The 22,488-nt window shown below is 45.7% G+C and overlaps 1 protein-coding gene across 1 annotated transcript; it reads right to left on the bottom strand.

Moving 5' to 3' along the window:
- On the bottom strand, positions 1–20,378 carry fmnl2b (formin-like 2b). Its single transcript, XM_062517877.1, has 27 exons — positions 20,346–20,378; positions 19,456–19,536; positions 18,628–18,704; positions 18,175–18,258; positions 17,658–17,804; positions 17,156–17,267; positions 16,618–16,694; positions 15,521–15,614; positions 15,320–15,394; positions 15,000–15,110; positions 14,479–14,628; positions 13,829–13,930; positions 12,860–13,170; positions 12,714–12,763; positions 12,060–12,215; positions 10,999–11,123; positions 10,389–10,591; positions 8,396–8,630; positions 7,655–7,723; positions 7,425–7,505; positions 6,448–6,577; positions 5,617–5,780; positions 4,773–4,874; positions 4,413–4,514; positions 3,688–3,811; positions 2,899–3,027; positions 1–2,046 (listed from the first exon to the last, which is right to left on the bottom strand). The coding sequence occupies exons 1-26, from the start codon at positions 20,376–20,378 to the stop codon at positions 2,936–2,938; spliced, it is 3,087 nt and encodes a 1,028-aa protein (XP_062373861.1). The 3' UTR covers positions 1–2,046; positions 2,899–2,935.
- Between the last annotated feature and the right edge of the window lie 2,110 nt (positions 20,379–22,488).

The following is a 22,488-nucleotide window of genomic DNA, read 5'->3' on the forward strand; positions in this document are numbered from 1 at the left end:
TTGTTATTTTTATTTGATGATAGCCATTGAAAGATCAGGGGTTCCAGTTTAGCAGAATAGGAACAAGGTAGAAAAGGAACGTGTGCTACTTAGGTGTCCATTCAGGTTTTTCAGTGGATTAACGTGCAAATGACAGACAAATCTATCACATGTTACAGGAGTGACGAGTGAGAAGTGTGATGTTAGGTCAACGGTCAAAAGTCAAAGGTAAAAGGTCAAGGGTCAGAAACGGTTGGATACACTTTTCATACGAGGTCGGTCCAAGGCAGTCTTCACCACAGTGTTAAATAAAATCTACTCAAACAACATAACTTAAAAAAAGGAACAGGGATCATAAGGGAAGGTGTTAGTTTGGCTCACGTGAGTATTTACAGTATTACAATGGATGGACGATGTAAAAAATAAGATGTTTGACTTTCGTAGCAAAATATATGTACATTTACAAATTGTTTTTTTTTTTTTTGTTCTTTCACATGATTACTTCCTAATTTTAAAAAAAGAATGAACTCTTCACGACGACGTTCATTCACTTGAACACAACCAGCAGAAAACAACAGTCAGTGTCACAAATGAAATGCATACTTCTTTTTTTTTTTTTCTTTAGCACTCGGGATGGCCATGCCTTCACAAATTTCACTCCAGGAGTCTAGAACAGTTTTTTTCTCTCTCTTGAGCTTCCAGTATGTTGACTTGAACGCACACCCCCTTCTTCTTTAAGACGTGAATGCAGATTAATACGGACGAATAAAAGTCTGTAAAAAGTGCATGTTGGGCACTTGCCTCGCTCCAGGATAAAAGGAGACTTAAAAACACTGGACGGCAATGATGAGACAAAAAAATATCACACTGGAGCAGCCAAGTGTCAAGTCCGCTGTTAGTAGTGCCAAGACCCCACCCCAGCACCACACCTTGGTATGGAGACCGAACCAGGCAAAGGTCTCCCATAAGAACAACAACAAAAAAAAATAATATATATTACATCCTCACTGCTTGCTAAAAGTCCAGAAACAGTGATTTTTTCAAATGAGATGAGAGATGTCCCTCAGAGAGAGAGAGAGAAAGCACCATTCTGCTGGCCCCCTCCTCTACTCCTCCTGTTTTGCGTGAGCGTTCAGTAGTTGGGTGGTCACCTCCTCTCCTCCTCCTGTTCTGCGTGAGCGTTCAGTAGTTGGGTGGTCACCTCCTCACCTCCTCTCCTCCTCCTGTTTTGCGGTGTTCAGTAGTTAGGTGGTCACGTCCTCTCCTCCTCCGGTTCTGCGGTGTTCAGTAGTTAGGTGGTCACCTCCTCACCTCCTCTCCTCCTCCTGTTTTGCGGTGTTCAGTAGTTAGGTGGTCACCTCCTCTCCTCCTCTCCTCCTCCTGTTTTGCGGTGTTCAGTAGTTAGGTGGTCACCTCCTCTCCTCCTCTCCTCCTCCTGTTCTGCGGTGTTCAGTAGTTAGGTGGTCACCTCCTCTCCTCCTCTTGTTTTGCGTGAGTGTTCAGTAGTTAGGTGGTCACCTCCTCTCCTCCTCTTGTTTTGCGTGAGTGTTCAGTAGTTAGGTGGTCACCTCCTCTCCTCCTCTTGTTTTGCGTGAGTGTTCAGTAGTTAGGTGGTCACCTCCTCTGCTCCTCCTGTTCTGCGGTGTTCAGTAGTTAGGTGGTCACCTCCTCTCCCTCCTCCTGTTTTGCGGTGTTCAGTAGTTAGGTGGTCACCTCCTCTCCTCCTCTCCTCCTCCTGTTCTGCGGTGTTCAGTAGTTAGGTGGTCACCTCCTCTCCTCCTCTCCTCCTCCTGTTTTGCGGTGTTCAGTAGTTAGGTGGTCACCTCCTCTCCTCCTCTCCTCCTCCTGTTTTGCGGTGTTCAGTAGTTAGGTGGTCACCTCCTCTCCTCCTCCTGTTTTGCGGTGTTCAGTAGTTAGGTGGTCACCTCCTCTCCTCCTCCTGTTTTGCGGTGTTCAGTAGTTAGGTGGTCACCTCCACACTGAGGGACTGCAGCAGCTGATCCTCCAACTTCTTCCTCATGCTCCTCCGTATGCCGTCCATCCGTCTGTAGGGCTGGCTGCGCAGACCTGCGTGGATGTATGGAAACACACATACAGACACACACACACACACACACACACACACACACACACACACACACACACACACACACACACACACACACACACACACACACACACACACACACACAACACACAAAACACACAGACAGACAGACAGACAGACAGACAGACAGACAGACACACACACACACAGGCACACAGACACACACACACACACACACACACACACACAAAACACACACGAGACACATACACAAGTAGTAAGCAAACAGTATCTTAATGTATACATTGCATTACAGTTGAGTTATATGAAGGACTGAACTGCATCACAAATCCCAACCCTTGGTACATAAGCCGTATGCATCTGCTAAAATGACTTCAGACAGACATTATGCCTCATATACTTTCACTGAAACAGTGGAGTATTTGCATTTGGACAACACATCTTTTCTAAAACAAGTTTGCTCTTGTACCATGCTTCTGTACATTTGAATGCAGTTCAGCGCTTCACATTGTCACTGTAGCACATGCACCAAGTAGTTGTGGAAGGAATGAGCAGAGGAAGTCAGATGCTCGGATGCAGAGATGTCCTCCCCTTTCCCACATGCAAACACAGCGACTCATGCAGTGAAGGGAACGATGTGGCGTGAATGAGGACCGCGGAAAGTTGGACGAAGATGGATGGAGAGAGAGAGAGAGAGAGAGAGAGAGAGAGAGAGAGAGAGAGAGATAGCTGGTGACTTCGGGAGAGACGGCGTTGACAGGAAGAAGAGAAAGAGAGAGAGAGAGAGAGAGGAATGGACGTGAGAGGAGAGAGAAGAATGGACGAGAGGAGAGCGAGTTTCAGAAAGCCACCTTGTTGACGAGGAGGAGGAGAGGCTTTTGTTTTAGGCTAATAGTGGAAGTCCTCGTTGTGGGCGGGGTCACAGAAGAAGCGCGAGCCCCGTTTGGCTGATCGCGCCGTAAATGGGACGGTCTTCAGCACTGCAGCGAGACAACAGCCAATCACATGTCAGAAATACAGCTACACTTCATAACACTTGCTATGCTAGTTAGCAACTGTTACAACAAACATGTACAGGTTTCTAAGATTATGACTACGACTCACAGATAAACGTAAACGACCTATGTCTCAAAGCTAAAAAACCCCCACACTTTTCGTAAAGAAAACTATGCAAATAAGGACAAATAAAAACACATTTCTTAACTATGATTTCAAGCCTGGAACATTGATCATTTTCCATTGCAGGTCTAATATGACTAATGATGTAGGTGTGAATACTCTGCAGGTATTCACTGACGTAGTTTCATTTTAAAGTGTCAAATGCGACTAGGAAATAATGACCACAGTTGCACGGTGCAGACGTTTTCATCCCTGTAAAACCTCACACAGGAAATGGACAGGAGGTGTGGAAATGTTCACATGTTAGATAAACACCTCCGAGTGCATGTGCATCCATGCGTGTGCTGTGTGTCTGAGCGTGTGTGTCTGTGTGAGCGTTCATGTGTGTAATTCGGCAATGTGACTTTATCGACAGGTATTGAACTGTGCCACTGTTTGATTGTTTGTTTGTGTGTGTGTGTGTATGTGTGTGTGCACGTGACGTGTGTGTAGCGGGTGAGGTCCACCGAACTGTGCCATACCTGTGATGATGTCCTCGATGGCGCCATCTTTGCCCTCGTAGACGTGGCGGCTGTCTTTGCCCTGTTTGCGCCTCAGCTCAGTGATCAGGTCCAGCTGCTGACGCTTGCCCTTGTGAGATGGTGACTGTTGGAAAAAGATAAAGAAACGGTGTCACGGTGAAAATGACAAAGAAAGAGTAGGTGACAGGAAGGCCTTCTTATCCACACAGAACCGTTGTAAGTGCAAGGTTAATCGGATTTAACTATACTATAAGGCCCTGTGTCTACCAATCGCGTTTTTTGTGCAGACGGCGGCTATTTCCTATACAAATCCTATTAAGTTCAGTGTTCAGAGTGAATAGCGCCCTCGGTATAAAAACCCTTTGGAGCTGACCGTATTTTTTTTCTGCAGCGCTAAGAGCGCTGAAAGTTGAAATCTGTTCAACTTTTAGAACAGCGCTGGGCTCGTCAATGTCACTTCTCTCTCGACGACCCATCACAACTTTGTAACCTAGCAATGATAAACACTTGGCTGAAGTGCTCTGAAAATGAGAATGAGGGCGCTGTCTGCGCAAAAAAAACGTGTTTGGTGGACACAGGCCCTTAAACGTGCTGTGTATGAAATGAAAGGCAATGGCCGCACTGTCCAGCTGTGTGCAGCAAGCCCTCCATCTTTGCCCTATGGAACAGCTGGGTCCATCTAAGCATGGCACTGCTCTGAGGTTGATGTTGGGAGCCAAACTCACCGCCTGGTCCTCCTGCTCCTCCATCATGGCCTCTTGTTCTAGAAGCTTCTCCATCATCATCTGCTCTTGCTTCTTCCTCTGCTCGTTCTCCTCGTCCGCTTGCTGTGGGACACACACACACACACACACACACACACACAAAACAAGGAACGGTCAGTCCGGTCAAGTTCTTAAAATCCATCTCCTTCTGTGTCCTATAAACATACCAGGCAAAACAACAGGACCCTTAAATGGACACTTAAAACAGAACAAACAGCCAAACAGCACGCACAACAGCACAACAAAATGGATTAAGTGGAAATGCATGCAAGACCGGGTGGGCTGAGTGTGTGATTTGTGTGTGACCTTGTGTTTGCTTACCCGGTAAGACTTGACAAACCGAACAAACACAGGGAAGAAGACGGAAGGCGGCATGGTCTTGGCACTCTCTCCGAAGAACTTCACCACGTCGTCAAACGCATCCTTACAAAGAAAAATAACAACATTAACATTCTGAATCCATAAATATGGATATAAGGAACAAAAGTTAAAGTAATAAAAAGACAAATATAAATACATAGTGGATGCATAGTTTAACACATTACACATCATTGAAGCATAGTGACTGCAACAATCTTTTGTACCTTTATTTCACATACATTTACAATTGCTACATAACACTATCAACACAATGCCCAAATATTCCCAGCGTCGCCAAACACTTAAATTCCAAATTTCAAGCTGTCAGCTCCACTGCGTACTGTAATGTTTCACCAGTGTTCCCCTAACATTACCTGTACCCAGCTCCACCTCCACCACCCCTACACTAAGCCCCCTCACCTGGGCAATGCAAGCGTCATCCTGCAGCTAATTGCTACAGGAGTGAGGACTCGATCAACATAATACCCAAATATTTGCTCAATGGTGTTTTTTGCCCCCAACGGCACCTTCCAGGCAGCACAGCATAAAAGGCACTATCTTTACCCTATTCCTAACCCTAACCCCCTCAACCCTCATCCTTCCCCTAAACTGAGGGGAGTAGTGCCTTGGAGGCAGCGCTGCCTGGAAGGCACCATTGAGGGCAAATAATACCAAAGACCCAAATATTCCCAGTGTAAGCCCAACAGTTAAGCAGCACCACTGTGTGCTGCAATGTTTCGCCAGCGTTCCCCTAACATGACCTGTACCCAGCTCCACCTCCACATCCTACACTAAGCCCCCTCACCTGGGCAATGCGGGCGTCGTCCTGCAGCTTCTTGAGGCGGGCCTCTGTGTGGTGGGCGAAGTCCTTGAGGAGGGAGTTGTGCCCGTGCATGCTGTACTCGCGCCGCGTCAGGTCCATGCCCCTCTGCAGCTCACGCACGTCCAGCAGCACGTTCTCCAGGGACACTGGTGATGTACACACACACACACACACACACACACACACACACACACACACACACACACACACACACACACACACACACACACACACACACACACACACACACACACAGAGACACACACACACACACACACACAGACACACACACACACACAGGCCCCAACTTATGTTAGCCTCCATTCACATACACATAAACATGCATGTTTGTTTTGTTTTGGTGTTTTTCTACCCGGGAGTTATTTGACTGCTTTTACAACTGTTTCTCTTGATGGAGTTAGTTTTCATTGATGGCGTCATGTATGAAGTACATACATATTGATACTTAATCAATAAAAATAAGACAGTTTAAGAATTGGTCAACTGAAATATAAATCATCAGGAGGTTGCTTTTTATGGTAATGCTTTCTATGCTGGAAAAAACGGCTACTGCTGTGCATAAATTGCAGGACAGTGCTTTATGCAAGTTAAACAAAAAAACATATTAATACCATATTAACTGCCCCCGTGTATTAACCTCATAGCTGAAGAAATGTTGCAAAATCAATGTATAGACAGCTAACTGGAAAATAGTTGGGAAATTATGCTAATAACCAATAAAGGACAGAGGAGAAAGAAAGAAACAAGAAAAAAAGGAATAAGAAGAGACAGAGAGATAAAAAAAAATCTCACCGGCGGCAGCTTTCTCCACGTAATGCAGCTCGTTGTAGAAGGGAGACACAACGGGGTACTTCTCCTTCACCACGTTGGCAATGTAGTGCAGCAGAGTCAGCTTCCTGTCCGTGGACTTGGTCTCCAGCAGCTGCAGGGGAGGATGGTGAAAAAGCCGAACCATGAATCCAAACAGCAGGACTTTAATTAGACAAGATGGAACAGCCACACATACATATATCCATACATACATAATATATATACATAACAAATGCAGTGCTTACATAGCCTTTGAGCCATAACAATATTCAACAGGGAGCGTATCATATTAAAGTAAATTAGGAGGCAAAAGATGCAGTGAAGCGATTTGCCTTGTGTCCATGTTTTTACAGTGTATCACAGTATGTTCCTTGGAGAAGCTAATGCTAGGGCAAGAAAAGACTAAGGATTAAGATTTATTGGAATGTGTGACATCCTAAATTGCCAGTAGAATACACGTTCGCAAAGGGCAAACTGAAATATACTGGAAGTATGCTGTATAGCAGTGTTTCTCAAAGTGTGGGTCGGGCCCCACTAGTGGGGAGTAGAGACATGACAAGTGGGGCACGAGGAACTGGAGGATATTTGACTTCATTTGTGCCCATCTCTATTGTCTTTCTTATTTGACAAGGAAGATCAAAGTAGATAAAACAGCCACACAAACATGGGGGCCATATACAGGCCTACATGTAAATTAAAACAGCATCAGCCAACAGTACTGTATTTTCCCATATATAGTATTAGCCGCCACTTACACATAGATTTTGCAAAATTTCTTCAGCTATGAGGTTAACACACAGGGGTAGTTAATATGGTATTACTATAGTTTATAGTAATTACACACTGTCTTGCGGCTTATACACAATGCGCATATACACAGGAAATTACAGTATAGGCCTATGTATGTTGTGTGTGCAGGTGATGCATAGCCTATGAGCATGTCACTGTAGTGTGCTCACCAGATCCAGACTCTGTAGTTTGAATCCGTAGACCGCTCCCCTCTTGCTGCTGTTCATGTAGTTCCCCAGGGCCAGGATGATCTGACGGAGAGAGTCACAAAAACACACACACACAGGAACATGAATGCACACAGAAATAGAACTGCACCCCAAAATAACTCATCTGAGACATGGAGACACACACACACACACACACACACAAACACACACGCAAACAGGACATAGTTTACCTCCAGAATTTTCTTCAGCTTCTGTGAAGACTTGATGGAGACTGAAGCTGCAATGATTGCATGAAGTTGCTGTGAAGACAGACATATCATGGTGGTTAGTGCATATGTATGGTTGTGTATGTACTGTATTATACAGACACTCCAATAAAAAAAGGTTGTATGTAAAATCTTAGGCATTGACACAAACAAAATAATCTCTTGAATGTAATTGCAGCCAAGGATTTCGATAGTTATTATATGTATATCATATATATCATACATATATTTTACATTATCATACCGGTATTCTATTTTCACATTTTAAAACTTTTACTTGAGATTGAGTGTGTGTAATGAAAAAAGGGAACTTGACTCATTGACTGAATCTTCTCTTCATCAATCAACCAAGTTTTCCCACACCCTTATATCCACTGCACAATTCATCTGTCTGTCTAAACATCCCTCCCACCGTCCAACCATCCCTCCACCCACCCGCCTCTTCCATCCACCCATCCTTTCACCTCTCCATCTTTCATCCACCCATCCCTCCATCTCTCCCTCTTTCATCCACCAATTCCTCAGTCTCTCCCTCCTCCTCCACCCATCCCTCAAACTCTCCGTCCATCTCTCCCTCCTCCTCCTCCACCCACTCCTCCATCTCTCTCTCCTCCTCCTCCTCCACCCATCCCTCCATCTCTTCCTCCTCCTCCTCCTCCATCTCTCCCTCCTCCTCCTCCTCCTCCTCCACCCCTCCATCCGTACCGGCGTGAGCATCTGCGTGCTGTCGGTGAAGTTGCCCATGAAGGCCATGATGCTCATGCGCTGGGGCAGCCGCTCGATCTTGCTGAAGAGCATCATGAAGCGGTCCTCGTCCGTCAGGCCGTCCAGGGGCCGCCGCTCGCGCTCGTACTGCCGCAGCATCTTCACCTCCGCCTCCGTGGGCATGAAGCGCATCAGGCACTCCACGAAGTCCAGCGGCACCGTGCGCAGGTCGAACCTGCGGGGGGGGAGAACACAAGCTGTTCAGAGACTGGACACGACCGCCAACACAGAGACTGTTGTTCACTTTGGCTCGTTTTTAGGTCAGTGTGGACCAGGTTAAAGATGGGTTGAAAGGCTAGCCGAGCTGACAAGTAAAGACATGGTACACTTGTGCTATATGTTTGCACATGTAGACACTCAAAAGAAATAATACTGGACACGACCACCAACACAGAGGTTGTTCAGAGACTGGACACGACTGCCAACACAGAGGTTGTTCAGAAACTGGACACGACCGCCAACACAGAGGCTGATCAGAGACTGGATATGACCGCCGACACAGAGGCTGTTCAGAGACTGGACACGACCGCCAACACAGAGGCTGTTCAGAGACTGTTGTTCACTTTGAGGTCAGTGTGGATCAGGTTAAATATGGGTTGAAAGGCTAACCAAGCTGACAAGTAAAGACATGGTACACTTTTGCTATACATAAGGTTTGCACATGTAGACACTCAAAACTATAACAAAGACCAGAGTCTGTCATTATCAACCCCTAAACCAAGAAGAAAGTGTCATGTAGACCCTTGTATAACAACTTGCAGATAACACTTGTGGTCAAAGTAATTTCCTCTATAAATGGCAAACCTTTGGGACTTAGAGCCAAATAGCCAGGAGCACAAAAACAATTTTATCAGACAAAGTATCTCCCAAGTGCACTGTTAAACGCCACACAGTTGTTTTTTCAATCAGCACTTTTCATTTTGTTTAGTTAAGTTCTTAGAGGAAAAGATCTAAGGCAGAGAAGTGGATTGAAACAGGACATGGGACACAGAGTCCTCTACATGAATCTAGGGGAAACTGAAAATGGGTGACTACTGTAGCTTTTAGCTATTGAACAGTTATTAGCTATTAGTCTATTAGCTAATTAACAGTACTATCATTAGGCCTGAGTAGGTGTGTGATAACAACAGATGATTGTTGTTGCATTGAACAATAAATACTATGAAAAAGATTAACACGCCACTGGTGATATTCATATTTGATTTCAGTATTTTATAATTCATATTAGACCTACTCACCAATGTCAGACTCATACCCATATTTCACAAGTGAATACAAACGCAATCTTCATAAGTGTTGGGACTAGTCTCATTCCCACTGGTCCCCAAGGATACCATTACCTTCTTCAATTGCCTATTTCTCTCCGAACATGTATATTTGCAGCGTTATTACACTGTGGGCAAAATGGTGCTAATTTTAAGCTGTCTGAAAGTTTGATAAATGAGCTCCTGTAGGAGGCACTGGAGCTAGTTTGCATTCTGACCAGCGGTTTGCGCTCTGTTCAGACTCCATAAAGGCAGAGGACAGAGGAGCCGGAGAGAATACCAAGTTGGCATGGTAACCCAAGGTGAACACAGAATGGAGTTCGTTCGGAGTTCTTTCAGAGTGCTCTGCATTTCTTTCAAATCTTGACTTTAACCTTAACAGCGAACAAACCCACACGAGTCTAAATATCTTCCAAGATGAAATATAAAATGCAATACTAGTCACTGAAAGAACTAGGCTACATAAAGCAGAAATAAATTAAAGTGACTTTTCCTGCAAATATTTCAGAGTCGTGACAACCAGCTGAACCCACCCATGGTTTAGTACCCACATTCTGATAAGGCAAAGGCCTTTACAAAGGAAGTGAATACGTATATGCCGTACTGGACTCTAGCGCGTACGTCTTATTCTGTAGGACACGTTCAATGTAGAAGCGGGCAGCACTCACGTGTGGATGGCCTTGCAGATCTCCTCAGGGCTCTTGCCTGCCTTGCGCAGCGTGATGGCCAGGTTCTTGGCCCTGTTGGCCTCCAGCAGGGACACCTTGTTGGGCCCCTTCTGTGGGGCCTTCTGCTTGCTCAGGGTCATGTCCAGGGCTGGACCCTGGGCCTTGGTCTTGAACATCTCCTCAAACTCATCCACGTTCAGGTCCTGGAGAGGCCAGACAATGGAATCAAGTTCACCAGACCGAAAAAAGAACAGAAAAGAACAGCACAGCAACGCTCCATTATGTCAGGTTATTACGATGTATCACTCTGCTTTCAATGAGAGCATTTCCATCTCCTAATGAATCTCAAATGCATATTGGGCTTAAACATCAAAGACAAAGAAAATGACTTCATTTGTCAACATGTAAAATATCTGTAATGGTTTGTTTTCCGCAGCTGTTGTGATCATCATTGCAATTATCAAATGCTACTGGCAGCTCCGCAGATTGGCACAGACAGCTGGTTGACAGTGACGGATTGATATGTGAATTGACAGGCATGCTGCATCTGCCTGCACAAGGTCATGCCCCCCCCACCCCCACCCCCCCACATGACCACCACACGCCGTACCTCCAGGATGCGCTCGTCATCAATCTCATTGAAGACGGTGCCGTTGATCTGGTTGGGTTTGAGGGCGACCCAGTTGAACACCGGCATCCGGAACTTGGTCTTGATAGGCTTCTTGATCTTAACGGCTGAGAATCAGAATCAGAATAAGATTCAGCCATCAGAACATTCATAACGTCAGTTTAAAATCGCACGAGACATGAGTGACATCGACTAAAAAACGGAGTGGTCGGGAGGTTTGTTTGGAATGGAGATCTTCAACAGATCACAAACGGAGTGAAGACACAACACAGAGAGTAAAATGGCTGATGGACACAGCACCATCACAACACAGTGGAGGAGGGTGGAGAAAAAAGATTGGAAAATTTGCAGAAAGGAAACCTACAGAAGAGCTTGATGGGTCCATCTTTGTGTGCAGAGAAAGAGAAGCAAACATAGTCGAAGGTTTAAAGAGGAAGAATCAGAAAAAATACAAGAAGACATCATTACTCTCCAAAGAAATAGTTCAACATAAAAAAAATGACTACTGGCTACTTTGCTTCCTATTTTACATAAGTGACTGTGTATCAGAGTGACCACGAACTACCACAATGAGGTAACCATTAATTGCACAGCATTTGTTTTGTTGAATATCTAAAGAGGAACCTACAAATATGGCACAGCCTGCCACTGAGCATGGAACCATAACGCAAAACACCAGACTAGATGAAAGCCTTGATTAAAGTCTTATTTAAGCTCAATATTACAAACAGATATGAATGGAGTCTCTGTCCGTTCTCTGTGTTGACTTTGTCCTCTGTTTTGTCTATTCACTTCAAGCTATTGAATACGGGCAGAACAGATCAATGGATGAAACTGGCGTGTCCATTTACGTATGCAAATGGAGCAGAAACTTCTCTTAATATGGTAAGAACTCAAAATGGCCATTTCAGATAATAAACCTGTTTGTCATGCCTAATATTCACATTACTCTGAGTCATATATGCTGGACAAATAAGGCCCTTGGAGTCTTAACGCTAGAACTAGGGGGCTGAGAGTGTTTAATCGACTCGTCTGCAACGCACCTGTGAGTCCAGAGTTGAAGATGACTGTGGGGGAACCACAGCCAGGAAGAGGGGGTGCGATGGGGGGAGGAGGGGGAGGCAGTGGACCAGAGATCTCCAGGTGGCCATGGAGAGGTGGAGGAGGGGGAGGAGGAGGAGGAGGTGGGGGAGGAGGAGCAGCAGAAGCTGACGGCCCGTTGGCTACTGAAAAGGAGAGAGAAAGAAAGCAAAAAAGATGTTAACTCTATTATGAAAGTAAGTAACATGTGACACTTTTCAACTTGTACTTTGATTCAAAAGTTCTATAAGTTCAGCAGAAGTTGGACGAGATACACTGCGGATGCAATTAGCTACAAATGGATTCATGTCGTCTTATACTGTTACTGTTATTTGTGATCAGCCACACCAGAGGACCATTGACTCACACAGTACCCGTATTTTCCTGACTATTTGCCGCGGCTTATACAGTACAATGATTTTGCTAAAATTCTTCTGCTATGAGGTTAATACAGGGGGGCAGTTAATATGGTTTTAATATGGTTTTGTTTCTTTTAACTTGCATAAAACACTGTCCTGCGGCTTATACACAATGCAGCTTATATGCGGGAAATTACTGTAGGCACTTACCCATCTGATCAAATAAGGGTAGGGGCATCCCCCCGGAGCCAGGCATGGGTGGAGGTGGTGGAGGAGGTGGAGGAGGTGGCGGAGGACCAGGGGTCAGTCTTCCCCCGTGAGCGCCCAGCGGCAGCCCTCCGCTCTCGCCGGGACCGTACAGCCCCATTCCGCCCGCTCCGCCCAACCCGGAACATTCCGGCAACGGGGACGTCATGAGCGCGTGCAGAGAGGGCGGCGGGGAGGGCAGCAAGGTGGTGGAGGTGGCGGCGGCGCACGCGGCGGCGGCGGCCGAGGAGGACGAGGCGACGGAGGAGGTGGAGGCGCCGCCCTCGCTGCCGCTGGAGTCTCCGCCCTCTCCGTCGCCCTCGCCGCGCTGGGTGATCTGCAGGCTGCTGCGCCGCTCCAGCTCCGTCAGCTTCTTCTCCAGCCGGCTCTGGCGCTGGATGGCCTCGTCCTTCTCGCGCACCATCCGCCGCAGCGCGTGCACCTGCGAGCTGGCGTCCCGGTACACTGCCTACAGGTGCGGAGGAGAGGGGGTGGAGGTGGGGGGGGGGGGGGGCAGAGGAGGGTGTTAGGGGATGCACAAGCAGGAGATGGAAGGAAGGAATGAATGATCCGGGCGCATTTTTTCGACTGCAATTATTTTGTTTTATGTTTGCAGGTGTTGCCACTACTGTTTACCACAGCCACTTTTGATTTAGACATTATAGCATCATCCTCTCTCATCGCTGATTGACCCTTTGTGCCCGAGGGAAATGTTAGTATATTGTTGTGTACCAGACACACAATCTCAGTGTAATAGAACTGAAAAGATTCTAGGTGGGTGTGGCTAGGCTAGTGTGTATGTGTGTCTGTATGTGTGTGTGTGTGTGTGTGTGCCATATAAAAAAAACTCATCTATCTTTTTCAAGAGATATGTGCTATTAAAGTACTAGGGAGGGGTGTAGAAAGTGTTCCCAGCCTCAGATAATGAAGAGTTACGATAATGAGGAGCACATATCATTGCTCTATCTGAAAGCAGCACTCGTCTTAAAAACAACTGGTGTGTGTGTGTGTGTCTCTCTCTCTCTCTCTCTCTGTGTGTGTGTGTGTGTGCGTGCGTGCGTGCGTGCGTGCCGTGCGTGCGTGCCTGCGTGCGTGTGTGTGGAAGTGCACTCCATTTGACAACTCACTCGTGTGGACTCCAGCTCCTTGTTCTTCTGCATCAGCTGCTTCTCCAGCTCCACGATCTTGGACATGGCCTCATTCTCAGTGTCCAGAAGCTTATCGGTCAGCTGCAGGACACATATTTCAACAGTTAGGACGCCATCCAATAGCCTGCTCATTTGGAAGGGGATTTGCCAATATACAAATGTTAAATGTCACCATTAAGCAAAAATACTCTTGTTAATGAGGTTTGTATATAGCAAAATCATTAGAAACCCTTAAGCTGAATTGCTATTAAGGATAATTGCTTGTTTTACAAAGACAGTGCTGTGGGGTAAATGAACTGAAGCAATGAAAATGCCTAAGAATGGATGTGAAATCAGGAAATACTTTAGAGAACATAGTGAAAGGAAAAAGAAAATACGCTTCTAACACTCTTCTTAACATTCTTAACATGTTACTTAAAGATAAAGGTCTTTGTTGCCGACCAATAACAATCTGTATAAGAGTTGAAGTGTGTCAGTGTGTGTCTTCATCCTCACTGTTACATGTTATTGAGTTTATGGCTGTCTACAGAGTCTATGCTAGACTTAGCAGACAAAGTATGTGTCTGTGTGTGTGTGTGTACGTGCGTGTGTCCGTGTCTGTGTGTGTGTGTGTCCATGCTGGCTCTGACCTGAGACACGTTCTCCTCCAGCTCCTCGACGCGCTCCAGCGCGGCGTTCTTGGTCTCGGCGTCCTCCAGCAGCGTGCCCACGTCAAACAGGTTGTCCAGGTACGCCTGGATCTGCACCTGCAGCTTATCACTCTCCGTGTGCTTCAGCCTCTGCAGGGAGAGAGGGAGAGAGAGACAGAGAGAGAGAGAGAGAGAGAGAGAGGAGAGGGATAGATGGAGGGAAAGAGAGAGAGAGGAGAGAGAGAGAGAGGAGAGGGATAGATGGAGGGAAAGAGAGAGAGAGAGAGAGAGAGAGAGAGAGAGAAGAGAGGATTTTAAACCTTTTAAACTATAGAAAAATGTTGTGTGTTCATGACTGTGAGGAAATGGCATCAAAGCACAGTGTAGATAATATACAGTATATACTGATTTGAAATACAGCCAATAGCACTTATAGATATTTTTCTTTTACTGATGAAATAAACGCTGTAGAAGCTCTGTCCATCAATGTTCACATGCTGGTTTCCATGCATGTTCTTTACCTCTAGATACTCATCCAGGGAGAGCTTGGTGAAGTCATACTGCAGATGCACTCTGAAGTTCATGTCCTCAACTGAGTGCACGACTATGTTGATGAACTGCATGCAGGCAACCTGTGCATACAGGGAAAACACAATTTAAATGGTGTATTCAGGATAAGACAAGGCAATGGCATAGACCAAGCACTATATCATATTAATTGTTAATAAAATAATGTGATTTATTACAGTAATAGTTCTAACTGCAAATAGTTTTTAAAACCACCAAAATAGTATTAAAAAGCCATTTCAAAATATACGTTCAAGTCCTACTGTAAATGTACCATGAAGTCAATGTTGTTGTCCTCATTCTTAAAATGCTCCATTAGTTTCTCAAACCTCTGCGCCTCCGAGCACACCTAAGACAGATAAAGAGAGAGAGAGAGAGAGAGAGAGAGAGAGAGAGAGAACGAGAGCACCATTCATTAGTGTTCAGTCCCCCATTTCATATGGAAATGTTACAAGTGCTAAGCCCACTCTCTTACCTCCTTGAAGTGGTCGAAGGCAGCCAGGATTATCTCATGACCCCCACGCACAAGACACACAGCGGCCAGCAGCTCCAGCACCAGAGCCTTAGTCCTGACCAGAAGATCATCGAGATCAACAGACAGAGAGAGAGATGGATTGAGGGAGAGAAAGGTCGGGAGAGAGAGAGAGAGAGAGAGAGAGAGAGAGAGAGAGAGAGAGAGAGAGAGGAGGGTGTGAGGGAGAGAAAGAAACAATCTTGAGGTTGAGAAAGAATCTTGAGGTTGAGAAAGAATGAGTAAGAATGTCTTCTAAACCAAGGCAAGCACTCTACTCTTAACCCTCTAGGGATATTTAACATCCCTGAACATTGCTCTGGTTCACGGTCATCCAAGCATCCTCTACATGGGCGGAGTCACTGATAATCTTATCTTTAACAGCATAAATGGTCAGAATGATGTGGGATTAAAATTGGTATTGGGTGATGCTCAATCTGTGAACGAGTGACAATCTGCCAGGGTCTCCAGTGGGAAGGTTATTTCAGAAGGCTTTAATCGGGTTGAAACAGCCTTGTGAAGGGAGCTTATCAGTCAGACACTCGATGAGTGATGGACTCCGTTGTCGTACTGTTTGTGGATCACTTTCATCAGGATAGCTGTCCATGGGCAATTTGCCAGAGATTAGTGTGTGTGTGTGTGTGTGTGTGTGTGTGTGTGTGTGTGTGTGTGTGTGTGTGTGAGAGAGTGTGTGAATAAGAGAGCGAAGTCTCATGTCTTTAATCAGATGGTGGGTTGAAAAGCACATGATTGCAAGACAGATAAGAGAAAACTCCTCATCAGCTCAACTCACAAGAGGGGTCAGATGGGGCTACTTAACAGATAAGGTGAGGGACTAATAAGAATGTGTGTGTGTGTGTGTGTGTGTGTCACTGTGTGTTCGTGTTTGCTTGTTTGTGTGTATGTGTGTGTGTGTGTGTGTGTGTGTGTGTGTGTGTGCGCGTACCTGCGTGCGTGTGTGTGTGTATGTATGTGTGTATGCGTGGGTGGTGTGTGTGTGTTTGAGTGTGTGTGTGTGTGTGTGTGTGTGTGTGTGTGTGTGTGTGTTTAAAGGTGCTTACCTGGGATTTTTATTGTTGAGGCTCAGAGCAATTTCATTCACAGCGTGTGGATGGGACATGACCATATTAAAACCGTACTACAGAGAAAGACAGGAGTAACAAGGGATTAGGAGCTGAACAACAGGAGTGCGCACAGGTGAAAACACGTAGAAAGGGAACAGCTGATGAATGGTGCTATTTGTGCAGCATCAAATAGAACTCAAGAGAACCTGGCAGTCAAAGAATGGTCCACATTCTAAAACAGACTATCTTTTTATAGCTTTCATTGCTTCAAAAACTGTTCAGCAAATGTAATCCTGCTAACACAAACTGTCAAACCTGGTTCATTTATTATAATGTCAACACTCATGAATCATCATCATTACTCTTCTTCTTACATTTCTTATTACTACTAGGGTTAGGGTTGTTTTGGTATAAATAGTGGAACTAACATAGTTCTACTAGTAGCAAAATTGTCATTAGTACTACTAATATAGTCGTGGTACTAACTAACTATATTAGTACTACTAGTAGTAACAGTGTCATTAAAGTGTATTACCTGGTAGTTCATGATGGCCCTCAGACACATGATGCACACGTGCACGTCGTCCTTCTTACACACTAGTCTGGAGTTCTTCAGAGTCCTGCGGCTTGGCAGGGTGTTGGACCTACTGTTATCGGACAAGAGCATGGGATGCAGTGTGAATGAAGTGTTATATAGAAGAACAACAGCAAACCGAAGACAACACAACAGATAGTTATCGAATAGAACTTGTTAAAAAAAAAATGTTTGATGGTGCAACTTGATGAACAGCAACTTATGATGATTCTAAGTGTCTCATATCAATAGCTTCACATAAAAGCTTGCATTATTTTATTTTTTTTTTGTCTAATTTGTGGTACACTAGAACTTAATTCACCGGGATAATTAGATTTTCCACTCATTTAACTTTTCCTAATAGTAATGTGAGGCGACCTGAGTTGCCGTTTTGTCCCGTTTGTTTGGCATCTACGAGTATCATACACACGAGTGTGTGCGCATGTAGCCTACTGTATCTTACCTCAAAGAGTGACGGGTGGAGCGAGGTATGTTGCTGCCACTAACTGGAGAGGGAAGGTTACTGTCGCCATGGAGATCCTCAATGGATCGGCTCCATGGAGTCTCCACGGAAACTTCAGGATTGCCCTCCGGAGCATCACCATCAAACCTGAGAAAGAACATGTGAGGTTGTGGCTGATTACTTGTAGCACAAAATGTAAACATTTGTCAAACCAGTCAACTATATTGAAATGTTGTTATTAAAGGAGTTAATAAATGTTGTTATTAAAGTAGTATAACCCACAATAAAAGGATTGAAGGACACAGCAATGGGGGAATAGAGGGAGACCAACAATAACCCTCACAGCACAAGGCACAGACTCACTCAAAAACACTATAGACACAATGCAGCACAGTCAAGACTTTTCTATAGAAAACAATAAGGCAATGCTGTTCTCCATCACACTCCAACACATTCACACACACACACACACACACACACACACACACACACACAGTAAGTGGGGAGAACTACTCACGTGACAGCATATTGAGCGAAGGACAGATACTCCACCAGCACGTCCAGACCCTTATTCTCCTCATTCAGGAATTCTCTCACCCAGCTGAGGTTGGAACAAGGGCACTTTAAGTCATTAAATATACAACAGGCCCATACTACCAGCTGCTACCACATACTCGCGCGCACACACACACACACACACACACACACACACACACACACACACACACACACACACACACACATATATATACACACACACACACACACACACACACATACCTCTGCACAACCACAAAAACACACACACATACACACGTACACACACAAATACACAAACACACTCACACACGCAAACACTATCACACACACACACACACACACACACACACACAAACTGGGCTTCTTACTACAAGTAATTCATGATTTATGAGTCGTGATTCAGTTCATCTGAGAGCGACTCGTGACTCACCCGATGTGATTGGTTCGCAGCGAGATCTCCAACTCGCGGAGCACTTGGGTCGACTCCTGCACTCTCCGGCGAAATTTCTGCGGAGACATGCCACACATGACGCTGACTGTCGCCACTCGACTAAACTAGGTCACGATAAAAAAACACACTGCGGCCATTGAACCTTCAGGAGGGCAGCAGATTAAGCAGTTAGCCAACTAAGTGGGGCCCCTGTGTATGCGGCTCGAGTTGCGTCCAGACTTGATTGAGTTCTAAGTTGATTTCTCAGGTTTGTGCAGCTTTGCTGCGTCAAAAGAGATGGATGTGCTGGATGGGTGTTCTGTGCTGTATGCCCGCAAATGAAGAGTGAATTATGCAAGAGCCCTGTTCATTCTCTGGAGCCTCTGTCAGGAAGAAAGCTTTCTGCATCGTGTGAATTACTGCTACACACAAACACACACACACACACACACACACACACAAACACACACACACACACACACACACACACACACACACACACACACACACACGCACACATCACATAACAACACACACAGAGAGATAGACACACACACACACAGTACACACACACACAGTACACACACACACACACACACACACACACACACACACACACACACACACACACACACACACACACACACAGACACACAGTACACACACACACACACACACACACTACAAATGTACCACACTGACTACAACTGTGAATAGCCTACAAGCATCATCAATATTCCCACAAAGAGTAATCACACTGGCATGCTCGGGTCAGAGGCCTGTGATGTGGTCAGATGGTGTCCAGCCAGCAGGAGTGGAGATGCTCACCTTCCTGGTAACAGCAGGGTCCAGAAAGCTTCGCATCTTCTGGATGTACGTGTGTGGGGGGTTCTTCACCTGAAACCGCTCCTGTTACACACACACATGCACACACACACACATGAACGCACAGACGCACACACACACGCACGAAGGCAGACACACACACACACGCGCACACATTAAATCATGTTTTATTCACATTTCTTTTCTTTAATTAATAACCCATTTTTTTCCCAGAGACATTTCCACTGACGGGAAAAAGGGGGCTAGGTCCTTCTTCACACACGTGCATTATTAAAGACTCCTTCCACACGCATCACCTCTCTTTCTCTCTCTCTCTCTCTCTCTCTCTCACTCTTTCTTTTTCCTCTCTTCTCCTCCTTTCCCTTACTGGCGTCTCTCGACATTATGATAAAATCTCCCCGTTCTCCGTCCGCGCCAACGCACGGCCTGACATCTCCCTGCATCCTTGGCCTAATTCTGCCTCTCTGACATAATAGCAAAACATTCGTTTATTATTTATGTCTTCTCTCGGCGTCATTCTTTCTTTCTTTCTTTCTTTTTTTTGCTTCTTTTTCTTTTTTTTTAAACGTTTCCCTTTTGGTTCAGCTCACAAAGTAGCATCCACCCATGTCTGGCGTGTGCACGGATGTGCCAATGTCACGGTTACCATGGCAACACGCGCATGTGTCGGCAGGGCCGCTGAATCTTCTTCTGACGAAGAAACCTTACAGTAGGCATTAACTCCGCACTAATGAGCTTGTTTACAGGAAGGTGTGAGGTGACAAGGTTTATAATTAAGTCTTGCTTTCTATATCTTTGTGGGATGCCTTAGTGTTAGCTGAGGCCTTATGAAAAGGAAGGCTTTGTTTTATTTTGCTTGTTACTTACAGTACTCTCTCACAGTCACACAGTCGCATGGATGTCATGTTCTCTCACCTGATCGCATATCAGCTCCCATTTCTTCTCATTGTCGTACTGCCGCAGTAGTCTCACCTTGTCAGGGGGCAGATTCATTGAATTCTAGAACAGGGAATACACACACACACACACACACACACATTACTGTAAATTCGCATTCCCCACTCGCCACAAAGATTAACAATGTGTCCATTGAAAGTAGCCCAACAAATCCGAGCAACAGAGCAACATCCCACATCAAACACAGCATGTGTAACCCTGTGTGTGTGCAAACACATCGAGCATGATAATCAGGCCGAGTTGATTTTGGACACAGACAACAAGGCAGCTTCCGTGACTCGGCTGCTCGCATGCATTCATGTATGTGTGTGTGTGTGTGTGTGTGTGTGTGTGTGTGTGTGTGTGTGACTGTGTGTGTTTGTGATTGTGTGTGTATGTGAGTGTGTATGTGTGTGTGTGTGTGTGTGTGTGTGTGTGTGTGTTTGTGTGTGTTTGTGTGTGTGTGTCTGACTGTGTGTGTGTGTGTGTGAGTGTGTAAGTGTGTGTGGGGGTGTATCTGTATTTGTGTGTGTGTATAGGAGGGTATATTTTGATGTGTGTGGGGGGGTGTATATGTATTTGTGTGTGGTGAATGTGTGTGTGTGTGTGTGTGTGTGTGTGTGTGTGTGTGTGTGTGTGTGTGTGTGTGTGTGTGTGACTGTGTGTTAATGTGAGTGTGTATGTGTGTGTGGGGGGTTGTATCTGTATTTGTGAGTGGTGTATGTGTATGTGTGTGCATAGGAGGGTGTATCTTTGTGTGTGTGTGTGTGTGTGTGTGTGTGTGTGTGTGTGTGTGTGTGTGTAAGTGTGTGTGTGTGTAGGGGGGTGTATCTGTGTGCGCTTGGAGCTCCAGTTGAAGAGCAGATGGGCCAGTGGGTTGGAGCCACAGACGGAGCGTGTCTGGATGCGTGGCACAGAATCAGAACGCCCCTCACGCTCAATTAGCAGCTTAATCAAAGGGAGCCTTTCGAATCGAAAGAACACGGCTAAGGTCTGCCACTGAATGTACACACACACACACACACTCAGTGCATGTGCAGTAAACATCATGATGCATATGAAACTCCTGCACACTCAGATAGAGGGAGAGGGGGAGAGAGAGAGAGAGAGAGAGAGAAAGAAAGAGAGAGAGAGAGAGAGAGAGAGAGAGAGAGAGAGAGAGAGAGAGAGAGAAAATGCAAACACACAAAAACATGCTCTGAAAGCGATAAGGTGGAGCCTCACGATTCCTGCCCGGAATTTGTGATGCAAATCCATCAGAAGAGGGGAGAGGTTTTCAGATTCCCGATATTCATTCTCTCTCTCTCTCTCATTCTCTCTCTCCCAACGTCTCTCTTCCTCCCTAACAGGAACATGCTCCTGCACAAACAAGGTCTGGCTGATCTGAACACATGCATGCAGCATGTTCACCAGATAGCACGGCCTCTTGCCTCTGATTCAGAATGCCGTTTTTCTTATTTGATTGATGAGCACTGTGTTTAACATGAGGGTCTGTCATTATTCCGTTCTTCCATTAATTATTCTGGTGTTGCATCTGTGATTTCATTTTTCAGACTTCAGTCGTCAGGGCAACTGGGGCAAAACGAATTGAGAGGTGCACTCTTCTGACCATACCACCATATTGTTATTAACCCCCCCCCCCCCCCCCCCAAACTTATCCAGTCAGTTCACATGTAAATCTCAGACACTGTGAGGGCATAACAGACCATCCTGCACTGGAATGCTGGGTTTTAAACACCAAAAACAGGAGCCATAATCAGATCAGGGACCCCATGGGAGCCCCCTAGCTGCCCCCAAACCCTCTCCCCCTCCCCAAATCACTCACTCCAGTCTAATGACTGACCAGGGCTCGCCACAGCCGAGGAGTCTCTGATCTCTTGTACTTAGATTAAGGCAGTGCCCCACCGGCAAGGAATTTCAGCGCTATCCCACTCTGGGTGGTGTGTGGTGTTCAAGGAGTATATCTGAAGGAGCTGGGCCCACCGAGCTAATCTTGATTAGATCACTAGGACTGATGTCTGCTTGGGATTACCAATCCAATGTCCACCACAGAATACAGTGGATGCTGATTACCGGCGA

Source organism: Sardina pilchardus, chromosome 17 (genome assembly GCF_963854185.1).
Source record: "Sardina pilchardus chromosome 17, fSarPil1.1, whole genome shotgun sequence".
Classification (NCBI taxonomy): domain Eukaryota; kingdom Metazoa; phylum Chordata; class Actinopteri; order Clupeiformes; family Clupeidae; genus Sardina; species Sardina pilchardus.